At 42.2% G+C, this 24,721-nt stretch overlaps 4 protein-coding genes across 5 annotated transcripts in view; 2 read left to right on the plus strand and 2 right to left on the minus strand.

Annotated features, from left to right (window-relative positions):
* Positions 1–24,721, minus strand: part of LOC108922356 (tumor necrosis factor receptor superfamily member 5-like) — a 533,457-nt gene that overhangs the window by 430,582 nt on the left and 78,154 nt on the right. The gene's annotated exons all lie outside the window — the stretch shown is intronic.
* Positions 1–24,721, plus strand: part of LOC114909298 (NACHT, LRR and PYD domains-containing protein 12-like) — a 454,333-nt gene that overhangs the window by 179,899 nt on the left and 249,713 nt on the right. The gene's annotated exons all lie outside the window — the stretch shown is intronic.
* Positions 10,581–17,583, plus strand: LOC108931064 (NLR family CARD domain-containing protein 3-like). Its single transcript, XM_029247594.1, has 8 exons — positions 10,581–10,632; positions 11,115–11,194; positions 11,769–13,494; positions 14,526–14,696; positions 15,519–15,692; positions 15,819–15,995; positions 16,161–16,207; positions 17,057–17,583. Exons 1-8 carry the CDS (start codon positions 10,583–10,585, stop codon positions 17,581–17,583), a joined length of 2,952 nt encoding a protein of 983 aa, XP_029103427.1. The 5' UTR covers positions 10,581–10,582.
* LOC108931083 (mitotic spindle assembly checkpoint protein MAD2B) lies at positions 18,306–22,351 on the minus strand. 2 transcript variants are annotated; one of them, XM_018746680.2, is made up of 9 exons: positions 22,113–22,351; positions 21,883–21,938; positions 21,656–21,774; positions 20,808–20,879; positions 20,625–20,725; positions 19,946–20,040; positions 19,404–19,477; positions 19,228–19,320; positions 18,306–19,015 (listed from the first exon to the last, which is right to left on the minus strand). In XM_018746680.2, the coding sequence occupies exons 2-9, from the start codon at positions 21,920–21,922 to the stop codon at positions 18,974–18,976; spliced, it is 636 nt and encodes a 211-aa protein (XP_018602196.2). In that variant the 5' UTR covers positions 21,923–21,938; positions 22,113–22,351; the 3' UTR covers positions 18,306–18,973. The 2 variants fall into 2 exon arrangements, with proteins under 2 accessions (XP_018602196.2, XP_018602195.2); XM_018746679.2 differs by having other exon boundaries at positions 18,307–19,015; positions 21,883–22,005.

Genomic DNA, 24,721 nt, shown 5'->3' on the forward strand with positions numbered 1-24,721 from the left:
TTTATGCAGCTCCTCATGTGATGAACATTGATTCATAAGGTGGAAAGTAACAGACTAACTGTACTTAAGAATCACCTGAATGCCTCTAAGTCTCTCCTTCTGTTAATGCAAAGTACACGTTCTATTTTCTATGTGATGTACGTCACTTTAGAGAAAAGGGCCGGCTAAATGAATAAATGTGAAAGTAAATGTTTCGAAGCTGTAGCTTATTAGGTGTGTCCTGTATATTGGAACAATAAAATATTTCTACATATAACTCAAGAAAAAGGGAAATTTAATGGTAACTGAAATTACGCTACAAAAGCTAAGATAATTTCAGTAGTTTCATGTTCCTGCAGTTTATACATTTACATTTATTCATTTAGCAGTTGCATTTCTCTCCAGAAAATACAATGTGTGCATTACATTAACAGAGAAACAGACTGAGAAGCAGACGCTTGATTCTAAGTGTCACTCAGAACAGGACGGTTGGACCCAAGTGCAGGATAGCTCGTCTGGACTCAAGAGATCAAGCGAGTTCTCATTGTCGGGAATAGGCGAAGGCTCGGTTGATCGGTGGTCAGAAATAGAGCGAGGATCCATGGGCGTGGTCAGGGGATGAAGCGAGGGGTCGATAACCGGAGAACAGAGACAGGAGACAAGGAATGTGCGAGAGCAGGACATCGCGAAGGAAGGCGTTTGTCTCAAATGAGATTCTGCGAGTGTACGGGAGCTGAGGAGGGTCTTCTAAAGGAGAATGGTCAGTCTGGTGCTAGACTGATATCAGATCCTTGATTGGTGTCAGGCGTAGACATGACAGTTCCCCCCTCCCTATGAGCGGCTCCAGCTGCCCTGCGACGCCTGGAAGGGGGCCGACCTCTGGGATGGGGCATCGGCTTATCCGGATGATCCCGATGGAAATCCACAATCAGGGACGGATCGAGGATGTCGCGAGCTGCTACCGAGCTGCTTTCCTAAGGACCAAACCCCTCCGACTCCACAAGCTAATAGAGTCCCCCACGCCGGCACTTGGAGTCCAGGAGGGTGCGAAAGGTGTAGGCCGCCTCCCTATCCACATCCACCGGAGGGGGTGTCAGCTCACCCTGGGTGGCTTAGAGCAAGGAGGTACTGTAGGGCTTGAGAAGTGAGACATGAAACGTAGGGTTAATGCGCAAGTGAGGAGGCAACCGTAACCAGTAGGTGGCTGAGGTGATCCGACAAAGGATCTTCTATGGCCCTATAAACCAGGGGCTGACTTTCTTGGAGGGTAATTTCAGGTAGCTGTCTCTGGTGGATAGCCATACCCGTTGCCCAGGCTGAAAAAACAAGGTGCAGCGGTGTCGGTCCGCTTGCTCTTTGTACCGGAGGCCGCTTTGTTGGAGGTGATCTCTCAGTTCACCGGGTCGTCTCGCTCTTCAGGAACCATGAGTCCACAGCAGAGACCTTTGAGGAAGCGGGGTGCCAGAGGAACAAGGGAGGCTGGTAACCAAGGACGCACTGGAAAAAGGACAGGCCTGTGGAGGAATGGGACAAGGAGTTATGGGCGTATTCGGCCCACAGCAGGAAGCGCGACCACCGGTCTTGGTCTTTTCCACATTAGCTCTCCTCAAAAAGCGACCAAGGTCTTGGTTCAGTCACTCTACTTGTCTGTTAGCCTGAGGATGGTATCCGGACATGAGGCTCACAGACACTCCAAGCTTCTGCCAAAATCCCTTCCATACCCTGGACACGAACTGTGGACCCCGGTCGGAGACAATGTCCTCAAGTAACCCAAATATCCGGAAAACATTCTGGAAGAGAAGCTCAGCTGTGGCCAGGGCAGTGAGAAGTCGGGGGAAAGGAAGCAGATGACAGGACTTAGAAAACCAGTCTAACACCGGCAGGATTACTGTATTACCTTCCAAAGGTGGTAGGTCTGTCAGAAAGTCCACCGCTACATGAGACCATGGCCTGGTAGAAACAGGAAGGGGCTCCAACAGCCCTGCAGGTTTCTGGTTCAGGGTCCTAGACTGGGCACATACCTCGCACGTCTCCATAAATTCCTGTACGTCCTCCCGAAGAGAGGGCCATCAGTATTTTTTTTCGAGCAGGGCCAGGGTCCATCGACACCCTGGGTGGCCTGCGGCCGGGATGTCATGCGCCCAATGGAGCAGCTGGGGTCTCACCCGGGGAGGAATGTATTCCTTGCCTTTGGGGCTGTCAGCTGGACTGGGTTCCTCCCTTTGGGCCTTATGGAGGTCCTGTACGAACTGCTAAGAAATGGGGGCCACAAAGCAGGTGCTTGGCAGGATGGGCTTGGGTGTGTCATACGGCCGGGACAGGGCGTCAGCTTTGGTATTCGTGGAACCAGGGTGGTAAGAGACAGTGAACCTGAATCTTGTACAAAAAAAAAAGGGCCCAACAAGCTTGTTGAGGATTGAGCCTAGGGGCGGCTTTAAAGTACTCCAAATTTCTGTGGTCTGTAAGGATCAAAAACAGGTGAGCAGCCCCCTCCAACCAGTGTCTATACTCCTCCAGCGCCAGTTTGATTGCTGACAGTTCCTGTTACCAATGTCGTAATTTCGTTCAGCAGGCAACAATTTATGGGAGAAGTACGTGCACGGGTAGAGCTTGGCTGGGGTTCCCTGCCTCTGTGACAAGACTGCCCCAACTCCCACATTTGAGGCATCTACCGCAACAACAAGAGGCAGCGATGGATCAGGATGCTTAAGAATCGGTGCGATTGTAAACCGCCGCTTCAGATCCTGGAAAGCCTCACAGGCCTCTTTTGACCAGGAGAGCTGGCACTGTTTGCTCTTGAGTAGAGAGGTGAGGGGTGCCGCGAGGCCCTGAATCCACAAATGAAGCAACAGTAAAAACTCACAAACCCCAAAAAACAGTTGTAGGGCCTTCACAGTGGTCAGACAGGGCCAATCAGCACTGCCTGTACCTTACCCAGGTCCATTGCTACCCCATCAGGACCAAGGATGAAACCCCGGAAAGAGATCCACTCCTGGTGAAACAGACATTTTCCCCCTTGATAAAGTGGCCATTATCTAGGAAACAACCAAGCACTTGCCTCACGTGGGTTACTGGCTAGGTCATCGAAGGCGAGAACACCAGGATATCGTCTAAATACACAAGGATGCATTTATTCACCAAATCATCCAGCGCGTGATTATTGAATGCCTGGAACACAGAGGGGACGTTGGCTAACCCGAACGGCATAACCAGGTGCTCATAGTGACCTAGGGCAGTGCTGAATGCAGTTTTCCACTCATCCACCTCTCTTATTCAGATGAGATTATACGCACTGCAGAGGACCAACTTGGTAAAGACCCGTGCACTGTGCACCTGTTCGAGTGCAGCCATGATCAAAAGCAGTGGATGTGGATATTTAATAGTGATCTCATTGAGACCTTTGTAATCAGTGCAGGGGCTGAGACCACTGTCCTATTTCCCACAAAGAAAAACCTGGTGGAGGCTGGTGAGGTGGACGGCCTAATAATGCCTAGGGATAGGACCTCTGTCATGTATTCCTCCATGGCCTTCTGTTCGGGTAGGGCCAGCGCGTAAACTCGGCCCCTTGGAGGAGTGGTTCTGGGCAGGAGGTTGATGGCACAGTCCCATGGGTGGTGCGGAGGTAGGACAGATGCTCGCGATTTACTAAAGACCTCAGCGAAGTCTGTATATTCCTCTGGCACCATCAGAGGCTGCATGGAGTCAGGGCTTTCAATCGACATGGCCCTACGGGGCAAGGTAAGGCAAGAGGAGGCACATCGCTCTCCCCACAATATCAGTTCCCCAGAACTCCACGAGAATAACGGATCATGCGCAGCCAACCAGGTGTAGCCCAAAATCACCGGGGAGTCAGGGGATCTAATAAGAAAAAAGGAGATGGTTTCCCTATGATATGCCCCTGTCTGGAGGCTGATCGCCATCGTTTGGGTATCCACCACCCCTGACCTTAGTGACTGCCCATAAAGCGCTTTCACCCGTAACGTGACTGCACAGCGGCACGTGGGAATGCCGTGTGGTTCTGCAAAAGCGGCATCCATGAAACTGTTAGCTGCTCTTGAATCTACAAATTCATGTGTAACCAACCAGCGCAACTGCCTACCCCATGTTAGGACTATGGAAACGGTGAGTTGAGGGACTGCCTGGAGGGGGTTACTCACCTTGGATTGTCTGGCTCAAGGTCCTCCTGTGACAGGTCTCTCCGGGCAGGCAGCTGAGTAATGCCCAGCTTTTCCACAGTAAAGGCAAAGGCCCTCTCGGAAGCGTCGCTGCCTTTCTATGGGAGTCAGATGTCCTCATCCGACCCACAAGGGTGCTGGGGCCTCTCTGGTGGCCAGCAGAGGCTGTAGCGAATGCTCGTGGAACAGATTGTCTAGGGCAATCGCCCGCTGTATGTATTGATGTAACCACTGGTCTTCGGCTTGTGAGGCAGCCAAAGATTCCACCGGTGGAGCATGGGCGACTTCTGGTGGCGATCCGGGGTATGGCTTTGGCTTTCGGGCTTTGGTTTTGCTTCCAGGTGTAACGTATGCTGGAGCATGTCCAGGGCATTTCGCAGACGTTCGAACGCTGTTGGATCCATGAGTTTGGCGGAACCTTTTGTCACGCGGAGCCAAGGAAGCCAGGACGGCTGGACCCAAGTGCAGGATCGTTCATCTAGACTCAAGAGATCAGGTGAATTCTCATTGTCAGGGACAGGCGAAGGGTTGGTCAATCAGCGATCAGAAATAGAGCGAGGATCCATGGACGTGGCTAAGGGGCGAAGCGAGGGGTTGATAACTGGAGAACAGAGACAGGAAACAAGGGTTGAGAGAGAGCAGGACATCACGAAGGAAGGTGTTTGTCTCAAATGAGATTTCTCGAGTATACGGAAGCTGAGGAGGGTCTTTTAAAGGAGAGTGGACATTCAGGTACTAGACTGGTGTCAAGTGGTTAATTGGTGTAAGGTACAGGTGTGGACATGACACTAAGCAGTAAATTTGTTACATTCGACAATAAATTAACCAAAATTCATAAATTCATTGCTAATCTTAACTGGATTGTGATTAAACTTTTGCATAAAGTTCTTTTTAAAACAGTACTTAATATTACTTGTAAAACTATTTTTCCTGCAGACTCCTGTCAGATCACATTGGACCACAACGCACCCCACAAAGAACTGTACCTGTATGAGGACAACAGGAAGGTGACATGGACGGATGAGAGTCAGTCGTATCCTGATCATCCAGAGAGATTTGCCAGATTGAGACAAATTCTGTGTACAGAGGGTCTGTCTGGTCGCTGTTACTGGGAGGTTCGGTGGACTGGAGCTGAAGTCCGTATAGGAGTGACTTATAAAGGAATCAGGAGGAAAGCAAGGACCGATGACTGCTGGCTTGGATACAATGGAAAGTCCTGGGTTTTGGTCTGTTCTGATGAGGATTACTGTGTCAAACACAAAAAGAAAGAAACTATCATATCTGGGCTCCTCTCTCCCACAGTAGGAGTGTATCTGGACTGGCCGGCTGGCCGTTTGTCCTTTCACAGTGTCTCCTCTAGTGAACCCACACTTCTATACAGGTACACCTTCACATTCACTGAACCCTTCTATCCTGGGTTTAAGGTTGGGCTTTTCTGGTCAAGCTCCTCACAGTCATCAGTGTCTCTGTGTGAGATGTGACAGGGAAACACTCTCATTAGTGTGCAATAACAGTGCTGTGCATCTAGTATTTCTCTGTGTAAAACTCTACAATGCAAAGAGTTAATTCATCCTCTTGGGTTTCATCCCAATAAATGGTCTCTGTCTTCTGCTTTAATTTCCATATTCTTTTACATGGTTTCTAAGATTCACTGAATTTTTCAGATGTAAGTTTCATGTAGTGCATCTACAATTGTAAGTTGCTTTAAATGAATAAGTTAAACACATTCATGTAAAGGCAGTCCCAGGGGTGCGAACATCCAACTTACGTACAACCCGTAGTTATGAACCACCCCCTTGCTGACCGGAAGTTAATTTTTTTCTTACCCTTAACTAACAATCAAATGAAAACTTCTTAATTAAGCTTGTGCTATTAAAAATTCAAGTTACTGTATATACAGTGGTTTGTAATAACAAACGGGTGCTACTTTGCGACGTGCATCAAAACACTGTGCATCTACAGCAGTTCATCAGCATTTGTGGGCAGGGCACGTTAGCCCGAGGTAAGACAAAGACTTCCTTTTTTCTTCTTCGAACAACATTGTTGTTAACAGTGTCTCGTGTGTTACTGTATTTGTCTTTAATTTTCTTGTTTTTAACCCTCCTAACCATGGCACCAAAGCGTAAATGTGATGGTGATACATCCAAGAAAAGGAAAACGGTCATGACTGAAACTAAAGTGGAAATAATAAAGCAATAGATAAAACGCCAGCAAACACTGGAAAAATGAACATTAAAATTTCTTCAATGTTTTGCACACACACACACACACACACTCTCTCTCTCTCTCTCTGAGAGAGCACTCGGCTCTAAAATACACTTCTCAAACCTCTTCCCGGTTGCAGAATGTCACTCGACACATCCTCCCCGCATTCTCAAACCTACCTCACTTTGCTCTTCCAAGTCCTGTCCCTCATCGTTCTCCGGTCTAGTTCCACATCTCTTTGTGAATGACTGCCAGCCTTATCCCTCAGCTCCTCGCATCTGTTCAGCTTGCCAATCGACCAACCATTTGCCCATCCCCGATCACGAGAACACGTCTAGTCCTTTGATTCTGAATGAACAATTCTGCACTTGGGTCCAGCCTCATCTGTGTTCTGTTCATCATAACAGTAGTAACACACACACACACACACACACACACACACACACACACACACACACACACTTTCAGAACCACTCGTCCCATACGGGGCCGCGGGGAACCGGAGCCTACCCGGTAACACAGGGCGTGGGGCCGGAGGGGGAGGGGACACACCCAGGACGGGACGCCAGTCCGTCGCAAGGCACCCCAAGCGGGACTCGAACCCCAGACCCACCAGAGAGCAGGACTGTGGCCCAACCCACTGCGCCCCCGCGCCCCCGCGCCCCCGTGCCCCCCTCTTTTATGAATACTGTAGTTATAATACTTTCGTGTGTCCAGAGTGTTTCTTTAATATTTTTATGCATAGAAAGGTACACAATATACTATATACCAATTCAAACATTTGATTAACTGATGTTAGACACAACTTTACCTAACCGTTCTGATATATGTCAAAATTCGACTTAAAGACAGACTGAGGAATGGAACTTCTTCATAATCCTGGGACTGCCTGTATCAGGTAGCTGAGAATGATTTAGGGATGTTGTCCTTTTCACTTTGTAGTTGCTTTCTACTGATAATGTCAATAAAAGTTTGTAGTGTTCGTTATTATTCATTAATTAATCATAATCATAATTTGCATTGTATTGTATTTTCAAAAGATAAGACAGGAGCTTCGGGGCAGTTAGCTTTTCAGCAAACACAGTAATAAATGCTTTTTGCCCTGAAATGAAAATAAAGTCCATATTGATGTCTTCACTGCTTTTCTTTTACATATCTTATGTGTAACTTTGACTGTACTGATGTCTATAAAGAAATAAATCTTCTATGGTCTTCATTCAAATTTGTTCCAGCAGGAAAGCACAGGCACAGTTTGTGTTTGTTTTTATTATAACAATAAAGAAAGCGATGCAAAAATGTACTAATTTTAGTCTGGCAAAAATCAGAGATGGAACTTCACTCTCTATAACAGAGAGGTGCCTAAACTTGTGTGTTTTATACAGCAAAAACTTCTCATTAATGATAGTTCTCTCTAGTGGAGGAAGATGGAAGTTCTCTTAAGTCTTCTTATTTGAACAGTGAAGAACGAAGCTTTTGAGATGAGATCTGTATCTTTAATACTGTGTCAATTTCCAGTTTGTGCAGTGATCTGTCCCTCTTATACTGCTTACTACTTTTAGCTTGAATTCCATTGCGAAGCTACTCGCAAGTGTTGCTCCGGTTTAAGTTTTACCCTTGGGCATGCGGAAGAATGCAAGAACTCCTGCAGCCAATCAGGTAAAATACTTTGATTCTGCCAAAGCGCAGCACAGAGTATCGGCAGCTGTAGGAATTCCCAAACTCCTTCTGGGTAACCCTCTTAAGCGAGATTTTCATGCCAAAATGACCACATCTCCACCACGTAATCAAAGCTCATTCACAAATAAGGTTTGAAACAGAAAAGGAGTTTGCTAAAATAAAAGTATATTGCTTCCTCATATGTTGAAGCCCAGAATATCACCTATTACATGTGTTTCTCATTGATATATTAATTTTTGCTCATTTTCGTGATGGGTGCCAATAATTCGGGAGTTGACTGCTTGAGTTCAAGACCAGAACCTGATACCATAATGCAGTAATTGTCACACCCACACCCCCAACCCCGGTGCGATAGGGAACACCTGCGGCAGATTATGGAACAAGAACGGAAAAGGCATGCGCAGAGCATGGAAGAACGCGGAGCAATGTTCAGCTATTTGAGTGTTCTTCTTGTACGAATCAACTCACCTGCCTTTTCCTGTCCTGCTCACCCTCGACCTCCTGTCCCCCTCCTTGCCTTCTACGTCTTCCTGGTGTTGCTGATCTCCTGCTCGTATTCCTGTTTGGTCCTTGAGGGGAATCCTGTCACTGAAAAGTAGAGTTCTGGAGGCAATCTCAGCACCTCATGTTGTACCAGGAGTACCAGTGTTGGAAGCCTCAACTCTCAAGAGTGCCATGTTGCCTGAACTTGTTCCCATTAATGCTCCTGAGCCGAATGGTTCCCAGGCTCCTTAGGAGGATTCTCCAAGCAAGTTAGTAGGGGAGGAGCTTCTGCTCAAGCCATTTCCCTGTTCAACTGTTGCCACACTGGATGGAAGGAGCTGAGAGTCATGGAAAACACAGGCCTGTGGCACTTTCGGAGATGCAGGAGTGCAGCTGGACTTTACGCTGAGAATGGATTGAGGAGAGAAGGGTGTGGCAGAGGGGGTCCTGGAGAAGTTTTGTGGGAAAGGTTAGAGAGGAAGAGAATCTTTAGAGTTTTTGAGAGATTTCCATTGTCAAACCAAAGAGACCTACTTGAGTGTTTTTAAATTCTGTTATATTCTGGGTAACTGGTTCTTTTTTCTTCCCTGAAAATTTCCATTTTAATTTATCTGACTGCAGAGTTCAGTCTTTTTGAACATGATATTTATACCATCCCTAAAATAAATAAGTAAAAAATATTGTTTCTTTTAATTTTCAGTAATTGAAACTTATTTTTTTAAATGAAATTCATCACATCAGTCATCATTCCACAAAACTTATGGCTTAGATATAATGAAAAGAATAACAGCTAAACTACCACAACTAACTTTTTTTAGCCCACAAGAATTACAACTTCCAGCAGAATTTTTTTCCCAAAATATGTTTTTATTAGAAGGGGGTGCGGTGGCGCAGTGGGTTGGACCTCGGTCCTGCTGTCCGGTGGGTCTGGGGTTCGAGTCCCGCTTGGGGTGCCTTGCGACGGACTGGCGTCCCGTCCTGGGTGTGTCCCCTCCCCCTCCGGCCTTACGCCCTGTGTTACCGGGTAGGCTCCGGTTCCCCGTGACCCCGTATGGGACAAGCGGTTCTGAAAATGTGTGTGTGTGTGTGTGTGTGTGTGTGTGTGTGTGTGTGTGTGTTTTTATTAGATAGTCAAATATATTTATCAGGCAAGCATTTGCTGTGTACTGATAAAAAGTAGGTGGAGTTCAAACCAAAAGTGAAAGAAGATCACATTCCATGTTGATTTATGTGGTAAGAAGGTAGCAAATAACTGCAGCAACAACAGTAAGAGCAAATTGCTATTCAAGGTAAGAATAACTACAAATATAAACTAAAGATAAAGTTCTAAGAAATATATAAATGCTATAACATATTACTTGCAGTGTTGACATGGTCTTTGGTTGTGGCTGTGTGTCATTGAATTGTTAATTTTATGGGTGTTGAGTTACGGTGATGTACCATAGTGACAACCAGAGTTTTCTAACACATTTTGTTGATTTCTTTATTCCACTACAAAGATCCTGGACTCACCTCATCAACTTCTGTCCAAAGTCCTGAAATGAATCGCAGAGCTTCAGAAATGAGTCCCTCTGGGGACTGTAAGGAGGGGATCCGTGCCTCAAGAAAGAGTTTTAAAAGGTAAAGAAATTGAGGGACATCTGTATTGTTAAGCTTTTATTGACAATAGGATTTAATTTAAGTAAATTAGTAAATTTAGAGTTATGAATCAAGGTAGAAACAGGCTTTTGGACTCAACGGTTCACAAACTGAGGATTATAATTAACAGTCTTCCAGTTTCACATTGCTAGGAATTCAAGGTGCTCTTGAGGGGTACCTGTGTAAATCTTTGTTTCCATGTGTTATTTACTTCATTTATTAGAGATACAAGACAAAGATTCAGTAGGACATTTAATGTGAAGGTTTGTCTGGTCTGCTGAGAGGATGAAGTTAAGAAGATCTCTCACTATGTGCTGTGGATGAGGGTCACTGAAGGGTCTTTTTGCCTTTCTGTCCACAGTTTCCAGCAGCAGAGATCAGTGTCACCTGTTCCCAGGTGCATGTCCATGAAGAGTGACCGGTCAATGGACAAACCAATCAAGTTTGAGGATGGACAGATTTCTGAGGGTCAAAGGTAAAACTTCTGTTTAACTAATGCTCTTTAGTTAAAGTCACAGTCAGCTTTATTGTCATTCCCACAATATGTTTAGAACATACATAGGAGGGAAATGGCATTTCCACTGTGTGACACAGAGGAGAACGTATCCTATGCACCTTTATCTCTTCCCAAACAGCAGGAGGCTGAAGAGGTTGTGGGAAGGGTGTGTGGGGTCTCCCACAATTCTGGAGGCTTTACGGGCACAGCAGAATTAAAGTGCTGTACTCCGTTAGAACACAAGATTTGTGTGTTGGAAAATTGCAAGATGTGGAAGATTTGAAATAACAGGGAGAGATGATTTAATTCCTCTGTTTATCCAGTGCAATCCCTCAAGCTCCTTGGGTGTATTTAATATGATGGTTCTTTCAATTTTATTAAATTAGCAGTAAAAAGGTTAGCTGTGAATTTCAACTGAAGCTGGTGGGATACAAACGATTGAAGGGTCTTTCTGTACACAGTATCCAGCAGAAGAGATTGATGCCACCTGCACCCAGCTGCGAATTTATGAAGAGTGACTGGTCAGTGCCATGTACTGAAGGTGGGTCAGAAATCCTCTCAAAGGCACTCAGATTCAGGTCATAGAAAATTTTTTTTTGTTTTATTTTATTTACTTTAATTTTTTTAACATCTCAAAAATGCTAAACATCAATAAAGCTCATCTCATAATGTGAAGGAATCTGAACCCTATATTCTGAAATATATCTTGGTCAAAAGAAGAAAGAGAGCCAAACCACACACATTATCTGACACTGCTTGTCCCATATGGGGTCACAGGGAGCCAAAGCCTAACCTGGCAACACAGGGCAGAAGGGCAGAGAGTGAGTGGACACACCTAGGACAGGACACCAGTCTGTTGCAAGGCACCCCAAGCGGTACTCAAACCCCAGACCCACCAGAGAGCAGGACCCGGTCCAACCCACTGCAACACTGCACCTCTGCCCCCCCTCACCCCTACAAGAGAAACAGTAAACCATTGTAATCTGATGCCAAAGAGATACTATGGGAAATAAGAACATGACAAACACATTCTACTTACCTGCTTGAAAGACAAAATATTTATATGCAATAATATCAAAAACATTATAAACACTGTCCTCTTGTTTTCATTTCAGATCAACTCCCGATAACAGCTCAGCAGAAACTAAAATCACATCTGAAGAAAAAGTTTGAGTTCCTTTTTGAAGGACAAGCTAAGCAAGGAAACCCAACCCTTCTGAATGATATTTACACAGAGCTCTACATAACTGAAGGTGGTACTGGTGGGATCAGTGAGGAACATGAAGTGAGACACATTGAGAGAGCACTCAAGAAACCAGCTACACCAGAAACTAAAATCAAATGCAGTGAAATTTTTACACCCTTACCTGGAAAAGTAACACATATAAGAACTGTGATGACGCTGGGGATTGCAGGTATTGGGAAAACGGTGACTGTGCAGAAATTTATTCTTGACTGGGCAGAAGGAAAAGAAAATCAAGACCTTCATTTCATATTTCCTCTTCCTTTTCGAGACCTAAATTTGATAAAGGATAACGAATTCAGTTTGACACAACTGCTTCATTACTTTCTCCCACAAGTCAAAGAGTTTGGACTCACTCAGCTTTTTAATTCCAAAGTCTTGTTTGTCTTTGATAGTCTAGATGAGTGTCGCTTTCCTCTAGATTTTAAGAACAATGAGATCTGTTCTGATGTGACAAAGACAACCTCACTGGATGTGTTGTTGACCAACCTCATGAAGGGGAATCTGTTTCCTTCTGCTCTCATCTGGATCACTTCCCGTCCAGCAGCCACCAGTCAGATCCCTCCTGAGTGTGTCGATCGAGTGACAGAGATACGAGGGTTCAGTGATCCTCAGAAGGAGGAGTACTTCAATAAGAGATTCAATGATGAGGACCTGTCCGAAAGGATCATAACACATGTGAAGTCATCAAGGAGCCTTTACATCATGTGTCACATTCCAGTCTTCTGTTGGATTTCAGCCACTGTTCTTGAGAGGCTCTTTGTTGAGGAACACAGCGGAGAAATTCCCAAGACTCTCACTGAGATGTACACACACTTCCTGATCTTTCAGACCAATTTAAAGAATGAAAAGTATCTGAAAAAACAAGAAACGGAGCCTCTGAAATCTTTAAAATTAGATATAGAATTTGTTCTGAAACTGGGGAAGTTGGCTTTCAACAACCTTGATAACGGAAATCTCATATTTTATGAGGAAGATCTCAGGGAGTTTGGCATTGATGTCAATGAAGCTTCAGTGTATTCTGGAGTGTGTACAGAAGTGTTTAGACAGGAGATTGGGTTGTATGAGGGGAAGGTTTACTGCTTTGTACATCTCAGTGTTCAGGAGTATCTGGCTGCTTTACATCAGTTTATGGCAAATTCTGATCCCGACCTGCTGAAGAAAACAGTGGTTCAAGCTTTAGAGAGCAAGAATGGACACTTGGACCTCTACCTCCGTTTCCTTCTTGGCCTTTCAATGGAATACAGTCAACAGCTTGTAAAAGGACTAATGGCAGAGGTAAAGTCTTATGACATTACAGAAACAGTCAGACACATCAATCAGAAGATCAATGAGAAACTTTCTCCAGAGAAGACCATTTATCTCTTCCACTGTCTGAATGAACTGAATGACAATTCTCTGGTGAAAGAAGTCCAGAATTACCTGAAAACAGGACATCTTTCAGAAGAGGACATCAGACCCACAGAGTGGTCAGCTCTGGCCTTTGTGTTGATGACGTCAGCAGAGGAATTGGATCTTTTGGACCTGAGAAACTGCACATTACATGATGAAGGTCTTCAGAGGATGCTACCAGTGATCCAGGTCTCCAGAACTGCTCTGTAAGTTCTTCCATCTATCTATTTCAAAAGAATACTGATAATGCTTACTGTACAAGACAAAAATATTAAAACAATTTAATGATATGGTAAGATAAGGCTTTAATATTTTCTGCTTCAAACAATCTGATCAAGAGGCCCATGCTGCTTCTTGGAGAAGTACGGCAGACATAGAAAGGTACAACTGTGAACACAAACATTAGAGAAATACCTCCGAATATTTGCGTCATTCTTGATATGAGAATTTAATTTACAAGGAATTTCATTTAATAGCCTAGTTTTTATAAGGAGGAATTTCTGTTTATGATTTCATGCACTTCCAAAGCAATGCTAGATATTTATGTTTATTCATTTTAACTCAAATTAATTTATTTTTCTAGAGCACTAATCGCACACAGTGACACAGAGCGCTGAACAAAGGATCAAGAGAAGTAACCGATAGGCTAACTATACATTAAATAACTAAAAAACTATATTCGTTATAAAGCTATAAGTACGCCAACTGGCAACAGAAGAAAGGAAACAAAAAACTCTCAACCGAAAGGCAAAGGAGAGAAAACATCAGTTGGTAACTGATGACATAATGAGACGAGAGTGCTTTATACTGAAAGATGACATGTACAATTAATTGTCATTCATCAGCCAGATTATTTTTGGGAAATCTCACAGTTAAACTTAAGGTTGTCAAAATGGCAAATGCAGATTCTGACCCTACCATCAGTGCATTGCAACAGAAATCAAGATGTGTTAGACCAAGCAACGTTTTTCCACTGTTTGATATCATATACTAAGTGTCTTGTTGCCTCATCTCCTTGCTCTTAGCTGACAGGAGAAGAATCTGATGTGGTTTACTGCTGCTGTAGCACTTCCGTTTCAAACCATAAAAAATTACGTGTTCAGAGACATAGTTTTACATTTTATTAACTAATGATCCGCATCATCACTCCAGTTGTGTTGATTAATCTGATGTTCTGGATACATGTTTACTGTGTTACAGCGTTTATCCATTTGGTTTGTCGTGTTTTCCTTTCAAGGTTGAATCATTGTTCTCTCACTGAAAAATGCTGTGAAGTTTTGGCTTCGGTTCTGAGGTCAGACTCCAACCTGAGAGAGCTGGACTTGAGTGACAATGACCTGCGGGACTCAGGAGTGGAACTGCTCTCTACTGGACTGGGGAACCAACAGTGTAAACTGGACACACTGAGGTCAGGAAAATACTCTAATACAGCACTGTTGTAGTTATCATTCAGTACCACATGATCTTTGTCTTATTGATCTGTAATCTACATATTCATCTGATTGTGAAATCTGTGTTTTACTTTTTCTTTCTATCTACAGACTGTCTAACTGTAAACTCACAGAAGGAGGCTGTACTTCTCTGACTTCAGCTCTGTGTTCGAACCCCTGTAAACACCTGAGAGAGCTGGATCTGAGCTACAATCACCCAGGGGACTCAGGAGTGAAGCTGCTCTCTGATCTACTGCAGGATCCCACTTGCAAACTGGAGACACTGAGGTGGGTACAGAGGGGGCAAACAGTCCTACTCAGCTTTTTTTTTTCTGTGTGTCAGTATGAAATACTAATAGATAAAAATTGTTACATTATCATGTTAAAATCAATAATGGAGGTAGCACATAGTGTACCGGTTAGAGCTACTGCTCTGCACTCAAAGGACTGGGATTTAAATCTCACCTCCTACCATGGTACTCTTAAGCAAGGGACCCTGAGTAGTTCATCTTAAAAACCCAGCTCAATGACTGATAAATCATTGTCAGTAACTTTTAGGCCACCTTTAGCATCAGCGTGCTTTTAGCATCAGTTGAATAGGTAAATATGTTATGTAGAAATATAACAACATGTAATTTTTCCCTGCTTTTTGATAATTGTAAGACATCTGAGATTTTATTGTTTCATTTTATGTAAAACAATTGTTACTATTGATTTATTTTCAGGTACGACAGTATTTGAAATTATTCTTTGTTAAAACTGCCAATAAGAAGTTCTGCTTCTGTAATTGTCTGTTTAAGGCTGAAGATGTGTGGACTAACAGAGAAATGCTGTGAAGTTCTGGCCTCAGTTCTTACATCAAACTCCTCACACCTGAGAGAGCTGGACTTGAGTGACAATGACCTGCAGGATTCAGGAGTGGAACTGCTCTCTGCTGGACTGGGGAACAAATGCTGTAAACTGGACACACTAAGGTCAGTACTACTAGGGAACAGACACTGTAAACTGGACTGTAAACTGCAATATGCTCGTAGATGACTGTATCCAGCATTGACCACATAACTGTTCTGAAAATACAATGTTTTGTTTTCTCTCTGCAGACTGTCTGGCTGTTGTGTCACAGAGGGAGGCTGTACTTCTCTGGCTTCAGCTCTGTGTTCGAACCCCTGTAAACACCTGAGAGAGCTGGATCTGAGCTATAATAACCCAGGGGGCTCAGGGGTGAAGCTGCTCTCTGATCTACGGCAGGATCCCGCCTGCAAACTGGAGATACTACAGTAAGTACTGTTTGTGTGTGTGTGTGTGTGTGTGTGTGTGTGTGTGTGTGTGTGTCTCCATTACTGCTAACCCTCATATGTCACAGTACTCTGAGTTTACACACACTTCATAGACAGGCTGGGTGTGTCTCTCAGTCACTGTGTGTCCTTCTGCTTCTCCTACAGTGTGGACCATGGTGGAGAGTACAGGATCAGACCAGGGCTCCTCAAATGTAAGTGTGTTTTTACTGAAGTGCTGCTCTTGTTTAACACCATTCGTACATTTTTTACAGTTTATGTGTCTGTGTGTTAGCTGCTTTTTTTTCTATTGATGTGAAGCAATACATGTATTTTTATTGTCAGTAATAAAATGCATTTCTTAAATTAGTTGAAAATAAATATTTTATTGGTAATGCGGGTATATGAACAGCTGACAGGACGTACCTGTACACCTGCCTGTAACAGTTTCAAACTAATTGTGGCCAACAAGACCATCAAAGGATCTGCACTCCCATGCGGTACCTGCAGGACCTGATCAGTTCCTATGTCCTCTATCTCTGTACACTTGGTGGCTGCACTCATAAGACTTCCAAAATTAAAACCACATAGGTCATTAAAATTGGCTCCGATGTGCTCCCTCTGTCCCTCAGCACTACTGAACTCCCTTCAACATTCAAAAAAGATCCATGAATGCAATGCTTTCAATGACATTTCAGTTTGATCTCCTATCAAGCCCATAAATTATGTTCACACCTTTTTATTTCCTATTACAGTCAATTCTATATGTAGCCACTTATATAATGTGTGCCAGCAAAAACAATGGTATTGGAAAATTTTACTGCGCTTTAGCAATTGCTTGTCTGAATCAAACACAACCTGCAGTAAAAGACATTTTTGATCATTCTGGATTGACATTGCATAGGAGAAAAATAACTGCTAACTAAATGTAAATGTAAGACATTTTATTAAACTAATACTGCATACCACATTAGAAGCTAAGAAGTGAAATCTACTCTGGATTCAGTTTTCTCTTTACTACTCGTTGGGTTTTAACAGCGATTTCAACCGTGTTTCACCTGCAGACTCCTGTCAGCTCACATTGGACCCCAACACAGCGAACACAGACCTGTATCTGTCTGAGGACAACAGGACAGTGACATGGAGAGAGAAACAGCCATATCCTGATCATCCAGACAGATTTGACTGTTTACCTCAAGTTTTGTGTAGAGAGAGTCTCTCTAGTCGCTGTTACTGGGAGGTTCAGTGGAGTGGAGATGGGGCTCGTATAGCAGTGGCTTATAAAGGAATCAGGAGGAAAGGAGGCAGCGCTGAAGGTCAGTTTGGATTCAATGACAAGTCCTGCATTTTGGTCTGCTCTGGTAAAAATTACTCTGTCATTCACAATAGCAAACAGAGTACCATACCTATAACCCCCTCCCACACAGTAGGAGTGTATCTGGATTGGCCGGCTGGCACTCTGTCCTTCTACAGAGTCTCCTCTGGTGAACTGACCCTCCTGTACAGGTTCACCACCACATTCAAGGAGCCCCTCTGTGCTGGGTTTAGGGTTTGGTGGGACTCCTCAGTGACCCTGAGTGAGATGGGGTAGTATTGTCACTAGCTAGTAAATAAGTTAATGTCTAGCTTGTAAATTGTGCTTCTATAGCAGAAAGAATACAAATGCTTCTTCACATCATCCACATTTGTGAGCTGAGCTTCTGTATCTCTTATTCAGTCAAACATCTCTGTGATCCATGGAACAACCTAGAGAGCCAATATCCTTTCTGGCCAAAGGAGCCATGTCTTCCAAGTATCCATATTGAACTCCCCAGGCTGAAAATCCCATGGTGATAGTTTCTCCTTTACTCCTTCTTCAGTTAATCTATTTTTCTGAGAACAGCTTAGTTAATCCTTGATGGTCTTGGAGGAGATTAAACCATAAGGGACAGCTGGTAGCATAGTGGTTAGAGCTACTGCCTTTGGATCCTAGAATTGCAGGTTTAATCCCCCCATCTGGCTATAGTACCCTTGGGCAAGGTACTTACCTTAAATTGATCCAGTAAAATTACCATGCTGTATAAATGGGTAAATAATTTTAAGCTAATAACTCTAACCTTGACATTGTAAGCTGCTTTGAAGAGAAACATGAGCTAAATGTAAGGTAACTACATCACTTTACCACATGAGCAGAGACTGGAACCTGTGTCCTTTAGGTACAAGTCAAAAGCTTCACCCCCTCTGTTAGCCATAGCTGCAATTTTGATGTCAAATTTTTTTCTACTTTGTAGTTCAACTTTAATAAAAAAGACACACATTCACACAAAGTATTTTATTTATTATAGCTACTGTATATCCAAGTCATTTATCAAACCTACATGGTAAATAAACTGAGGTACATCTGTTTTATTAGCCTTTTATTGAGACGATATCGTAGAAGTGAGGAAGGATTTATGAAAAAATGAGCTATGACCGGAGATATACCCTACAGACTTAGGGCATATCATGAGCAGCGAAAAGGAACGACTCGTCAACACAAGACCTGACTGAAATCACAGCAGACAAGTTGTTTATGAACATATATCCACTTCCACTTTTGCAAGAAATATATCTATATATTTTACATGGCAAAAACAAACTGGGGCTTTCTACAAAGCAATATGGAAAGACAGGTCACTGTAATTCAGTTAAATTATTTGAATTATGACCCTCTTTGCGCATTCATTATTAAAGGCAATACTGTGATTATCTAAATGCATAAACATACAAAAAATGTCAAAATGTGCAATGATATACAATAAACATTCTGGCCATATGATGCTTAATGGACCATCACGCTAATATTATGGATGTTGGATGCCAACACCTCCCTCAGGTTTTTACCAAAGGTTTTATTAAAACAATGCCAGCTGAAGCTCTGACTGCAAAGCATCACAGTCACGGTTTGAGGATTTAAATCCTCCTGTTTGATGGCCTTCTGGGCAGAGCCAACGGAGTGGGCATCAAGATGCCTTCTGAGCCCTTTCTTCTACATAAAGCTGCATCTGCAGAAGAAAACATGGACATGTCTGTTGGGAAGAACTACAGAAATAGTCCTAAGGAATGAGATAAATACAGTCACTGTACAATAAGCACATGTGATTTATGGCAGAATCAAAATGTATTTATTAAAGTTTAAGAACTTAAATGTTTAAAATATTAAGATTTTACCTAAAAACTTGCAGCAATACAGCCATTGTTCCCTGTGTTTACTCACTTTTACAATGTCAGACGTCATTGTTTTTAAAGGTATAAGTCGGGGTTCACGCATGTGCACTTCCTGTTCATCAGCAACTATCCAGGGGAAATCCTACAGATACAGAAGTGTCAGAACTACCGATGAATACATTTAACAGATAAAAATAAGACAATGCCACATAATTAATCACCGACCTTGATGACTTGAATCTTTTCCATATTGCGTGTGGCAGCCTCCCTTGTGTGCACCAGCACAGTAAATGTACACCCTGCAAGAAAGACATAGGTATACCAGCTTTTTCCATATATCACACCAAGTAGGAGCTCTCAGAATTAGTTATTAGCACTCAGTCCATATATATAGTTCTAGGTGTGGCTTTGCAGTCAATGCGGCACTGAACCTCAACTGCTTTAGGAAGAATGTTCTGGTTCATAACAGTACATATGCTGATGTGAAAAAGTAAGCACATCCCACTTTATTTATTAAAAAAAAGAAAGTTAATTGTTGTAATCCACCGTTTCTTTAACATAATAAAAACTACAAAACTTTTCGCAGCTATGAATAATTGTTTTAAAATCATGATTTTCACACGCATGTGGTGGCTAAGCAATTTTATTTGAACAAAATATCAAAAAATCACATATTTATACTTGCTAAAAGCAATATGAACATCTATATTTGCAGATTCATTTTCAGCATAATTTTAAATAAATGTATAGTATAAAAACAACCATACCAGGTGGGTTGTTGTCAAGGACTGCATCACAGACACTGATTTTGAGGATAACTGCTCTCAGTAGTTGTTCCACATGGGAGAGCAAAGTATCAGAGCTGCAAAATCAAACAGAGAGACTTTTAAACCATCATTCCTGTGTGCTCCTCTCTTACAGAGCAGATTTACCTGACCTCATGGAATCCACCTGATTGTCTATTTTCTTAAGTTTAATTAATAACAAAAATTACAGTCAATTTTTTTATATCCTGCATTGTAGTGTAAAATACGTGCAGTTTCACACAAATACTATGAATTCAAAAGAAGCAGACACATCACAAGCCATCAGCTCACATTTACCAGATACACCTTGAGAAAACAGAATTTTCAATTCAAAATAGGAGGCTTAGTGATGAAAAACACCACATGGTGAGCAACCTCCCCACTTCCTGCTTAGGTTATTGCTTTTCTCACACATATCAGTCATAAAAAGATGTTTAAAAGACAAAACAAAGCCTTTACTATCTGTTTAAAACTCTGTGTTTAAAAAAATAATAGGATTCTCTTGAAAGGCAATATCATAGTAAATTACTCTGTGTGATTTACAAATCTAAATCATTATTTCTCCAACTTCCTTCAAAGTCTGGTTTTTAGATCAATGTGAAGAACTTGAAACTAAAAGTTAAGAATCATCGACACAAACCTGATGGAAAGTAGAGGTGGCTGTGAAATCTCAAACACAAATCTCTCCACTGGGTGGTGGTCTTTGTCCATAATGACCACCACCACTTTTTCTACATCATTCTGTAGGGATAAAAACACAGATTATAGTGTGGAAAGAATAACTGCTGGACCTGAGCAGCAACAATCTGCTGCAATATTTTACCTTCTCAATGAGAGGCTTGACACAGTGCAGGGTGTCCTGAATATAACGGTTCAACTCTGGGTGGCACGACATCTAGCAGGACAAGAGATAGTTGTTAAACTTTTCAAACAGCTCTGTCTAACAAACATACCTGTGCAACAGTACTTTATGATCATCTCAAAATGAACCATAAACTTTTTGTTTGTTTGTTTTTGTTTTGTCCCCATTTCTCCAAACCACTTTAGACAGAACTTGTTCAGATCACTTTTTCAAACAAACATCTTTAGTCACGTAGTAGTATTCCTAAAGGCTTAAGGTAAACACACTGAGGATATTCAGGTACAAACATCTAAGCCAACACCTAAACCTTATGCTCTAATGCAGTCATGCAGATGATGACTACAGTGATGACGTAAAACATCCAGCTGCGGTTGTTAATATCAGGGGTCTAGAACCCACACTCACACATTGACTGAAATCTCTCGTCCCAAGCGGGGTCACGGCGAACGGGAGCGTAATCCAGCAACAAGGCACAAGGCTGGAGGGGGAGGGGACACACCCCAGACGGGATGCCAGTCCATTACAAGGCACCGCAAGCGGGACTCGAACCCTAGATCCACCAGAGAGCAGAACCCAGCCAAGCACGCTGCGCCAGTGCACCCCCGGGGTTTGGAACCCAGTGAAAACAATCAATGTACAAACTAAGGTGCTCTGTAGAAATTAATGAACGATTAATTCATGGCTAATGCACCTACAGCCAAAACAACAGCTCACATGCAAAGTGCACCTCTGTTGGTAAAGTAAGGGACCGTTTTATGTTACAAGAAAGTTTTGTATAAAATTAAGTGTCTGCCACAACAAAGCCTCACCTGTACAGGGACATTATACTTCTTCCTCTTCTGAAATATGCCAGATGGATATACTTCCCGCACATACAAGATGAGATGGATGGCCACCTCCAGAAATTCACACAGTATGTCAGCCACCACTGAAACAGCAGAAATATCACATATCATCCACCATTGAATGTTAAAGGGAAAAAAGAGCGGTCACCAAGTGAAGACCAGTTTAACTGGGACTCAAACAAACACCACACCTTGTCCAAAGTTGAGATCCTGCCTTGTTAGTGTTGTCATGATGATGTTCAGAGTCCTGAAGTTGAACCACCAGTAAGAGTAAAATGAGCTGATGATGATCTGTACTGCAGCGCTGGCTGTTACTAACCAATAAATACACAAACAGGAAAGTTTCAAAAATAATTACTATTTTTTTTTATCAATAATAACTAAATAAAAACATAGAAAACATTCGGGTTATCAGACTCACCGTCTGTGTTTTGATTTCAGCAATTTCAGCAGGCGCTTCAGACTCAAATTTAGCGATGGTTATCCGTAAAAAGCAAGACTGAGATTGTAGTTATGACAAATTATTTATCAGTTTCATTGTGGTGACTGTCACTGTGCCAAAAATACCTGGGTGGTGTGTATATAAGTATTACAATTTTCTCTGGGTGAAAAGCTAAACATTAAATAACAACACTTGCTTACATAGGGGGCGCATAGTGATGACGCATATCAGCGCGCAAAGTCTGTTCGCTCATTGGATCGTTGGCTGTCACGTGTGCGGAAGTACTGCCTGTTCTAGTACAGTGTAATAAATCCAAGGTTCAGAAATTCGGCGAAAAAACTGACGCAAACTGTGTATTTTGTGAAAAGCACTTATTCTGGCAGGGTTCATATATTGTAACACTTTGGGAAAAACTGCTGAATCTAATCAGCGCAACACTTTTGTCATAGCTACCGTGAAGACAGACTCAGAAAGTTTTATATAAATCTTCTATTGACCATATTTCATAGATGCAAATCAAACAGTAGCTACATTACTACTATCCACTAAAATTACACTAATAAAAAACAATTTAAACTGTTAGCATCTTTCAACATTTTCATCTAAACTCTGTATTTGTATTCCTCTAGCCTCTAGCTACTTTTACAGTATCTTTGTAGGCCTACTGTTTGCTGTAATAATAACGTGACCAGGGTAGAAAGGTGATGAAGTGGTTATATGCAGTAAACAGTGACTTTTCTCTATATATATTGTTAGTAAAAAAATACAGTTCGTCACTAAAAATGAGAAAATGTGCCCGCACAACAGTTGACTACAGATGGCAGAGTGGCACAGCGGCACAGCGAGTAGCACTGCTGTCTTGCAATGTTTCGGTGGTGCGAGAGGACATGGGTTTGATCCCCACTCAGTCTGTGTGGTGTTTCCTTCGGGTGCTCCGGTTTCCTCCCACATCCCAAAGACATGCTGTTCAGGTTCACCCAGTGACAGTGTGTGTGTGTGTGTTCCACTGGTGTATGGATGAGTGACCCCGTGTACGTTGTGTATCTAGCAGTGTAAGTCACCGCGGTGAATAAGGTGTGTGGGCTGATAACACTACATAGAGTTCACTGAAAGTCACTTTGGAGAAAAGTGTCTGCTAAATGAATAAATGTTTGTTTTGCGAGTTTTAAATATGCATAGACTGAAATCAATGTATTTTCCGTTCAATTCAATTTATTTTTACAGACAGCTTTTCTCATTCAGTGACACAGAGCCCTGAACAAAAGCATCAGACAAATAGATGGTTAGCTATATATTAATTTACTATAGTATCAATGCAGTTATTAAAGCTGTAAGTAAGTCAACTGGCCACAGAGGAAAGAAACAAAAAACACCCAAGCAAAACTCAAGGGGAAAGAAAAAAACACCTGGTCCAAGTGCCAGTGGCTGCCTACTAGATTAAAACATAACTTTTAAGTGAATTTACAAGTAATGATAACATTCATTATTATTATTATTATTATTATTATTATTAGTCACTGACATCATGGTACAAAACCTAAGGGCCAAAAACAAGAAATAAGGTATACTGGGTATACAACACATTACGCATTACTACTGGTGATTTATGTCTTTGTTTTCACCAGGGTAAAACTACACCTGTACACTGACACTGCTCATTAATGTCTTATCAGTGATTAGACATTTATTGTTTTCTCTGAAGACAATGTGTCTATTCATTGTGTTTAAAAATATGCAATAGAAGATATTTCTTGTACGCACAAAATTCCACTGCTAAAAGTGAGTTTTATGCTTCAAAAGGAACACTGTCCTCTAGCTGATATTTTGATGGTTATCCTAAATATTGTGAGAACTGAGATCTGAGTGGAATATGGTTGTTTTCTTCCGTGTTACTAAAATAGGGTGACGACTTGAGGTGTGTATAAAAAGCTGACATTTCCTCAATTTTGTATTACAGTTCTGATTTTTTTAAATATATATCTAAATATGTTTTTAACAAGGTACATGACAAATAAAAAGAGTAAATAAGATATAAACCTATTGCAGTCATTTTCCAGGCTCATACTGTCACTTATAAATATTGTAGAATAAAAGAAATATACTTTTAAGACAAGAAACCACATAAACTAAATGTTCTGCTGACATTTAATGATATTTTTATTTATTTTCCAGTTGCTAATGACATTTACAAGGCGTGGAGACAATTCATCATCCTGTCTAGCCTTACAGAAAGTTTTCCCTACTTACTCAAATGCATAATTAAGTACAGTATTTCTGTATCTTTTTTCTTTTTTTAATTTCACACATCTTGCAATGAACCTGGATACATCATGAGGTCACTGGGTGTTTTGGTATCTGACACCTTTGGTCAGGTGACCTCACCAGGGTTGATCAGACCCCAGTCTGCTTCCAGTTCGAGCTACCTCGAACCCACGACTCACCTCTCGTCATCCTAACTAATATAGAAATGTAGCAAGAAATTGCATGATTGTAACTGTATCTAATCCTGCACACTGTGATTTTACCATGCCACTGAAATTATATCTGAAAAACAATATGGTTATTAATCACATTCTACTCATTATAAT

The sequence above is a fragment of the Scleropages formosus genome, chromosome 2 (genome assembly GCF_900964775.1).
Source record: "Scleropages formosus chromosome 2, fSclFor1.1, whole genome shotgun sequence".
Taxonomy (NCBI): domain Eukaryota; kingdom Metazoa; phylum Chordata; class Actinopteri; order Osteoglossiformes; family Osteoglossidae; genus Scleropages; species Scleropages formosus.

Coding starts and splice junctions, on each gene's coding strand:
- LOC108931064 (XM_029247594.1), top strand. CDS start 10,583: ATGGACAAACCAATCAAGTTTGAGGATGGACAGATTTCTGAGGGTCAA. Junction 10,633..11,114: donor CAGATTTCTGAGGGTCAAAG/GTAAAACTTCTG, acceptor TTCTGTACACAG/TATCCAGCAGAAGAGATTGA. Junction 11,195..11,768: donor GTCAGTGCCATGTACTGAAG/GTGGGTCAGAAA, acceptor TTTTCATTTCAG/ATCAACTCCCGATAACAGCT.
- LOC108931083 (XM_018746680.2), bottom strand. CDS start 21,922: ATGACAACACTAACAAGGCAGGATCTCAACTTTGGACAAG. Junction 20,880..21,655: donor AGTATAATGTCCCTGTACAG/GTGAGGCTTTGT, acceptor TTGTCCTGCTAG/ATGTCGTGCCACCCAGAGTT. Junction 19,478..19,945: donor CCTTGACAACAACCCACCTG/GTATGGTTGTTT, acceptor TCTTTCTTGCAG/GGTGTACATTTACTGTGCTG.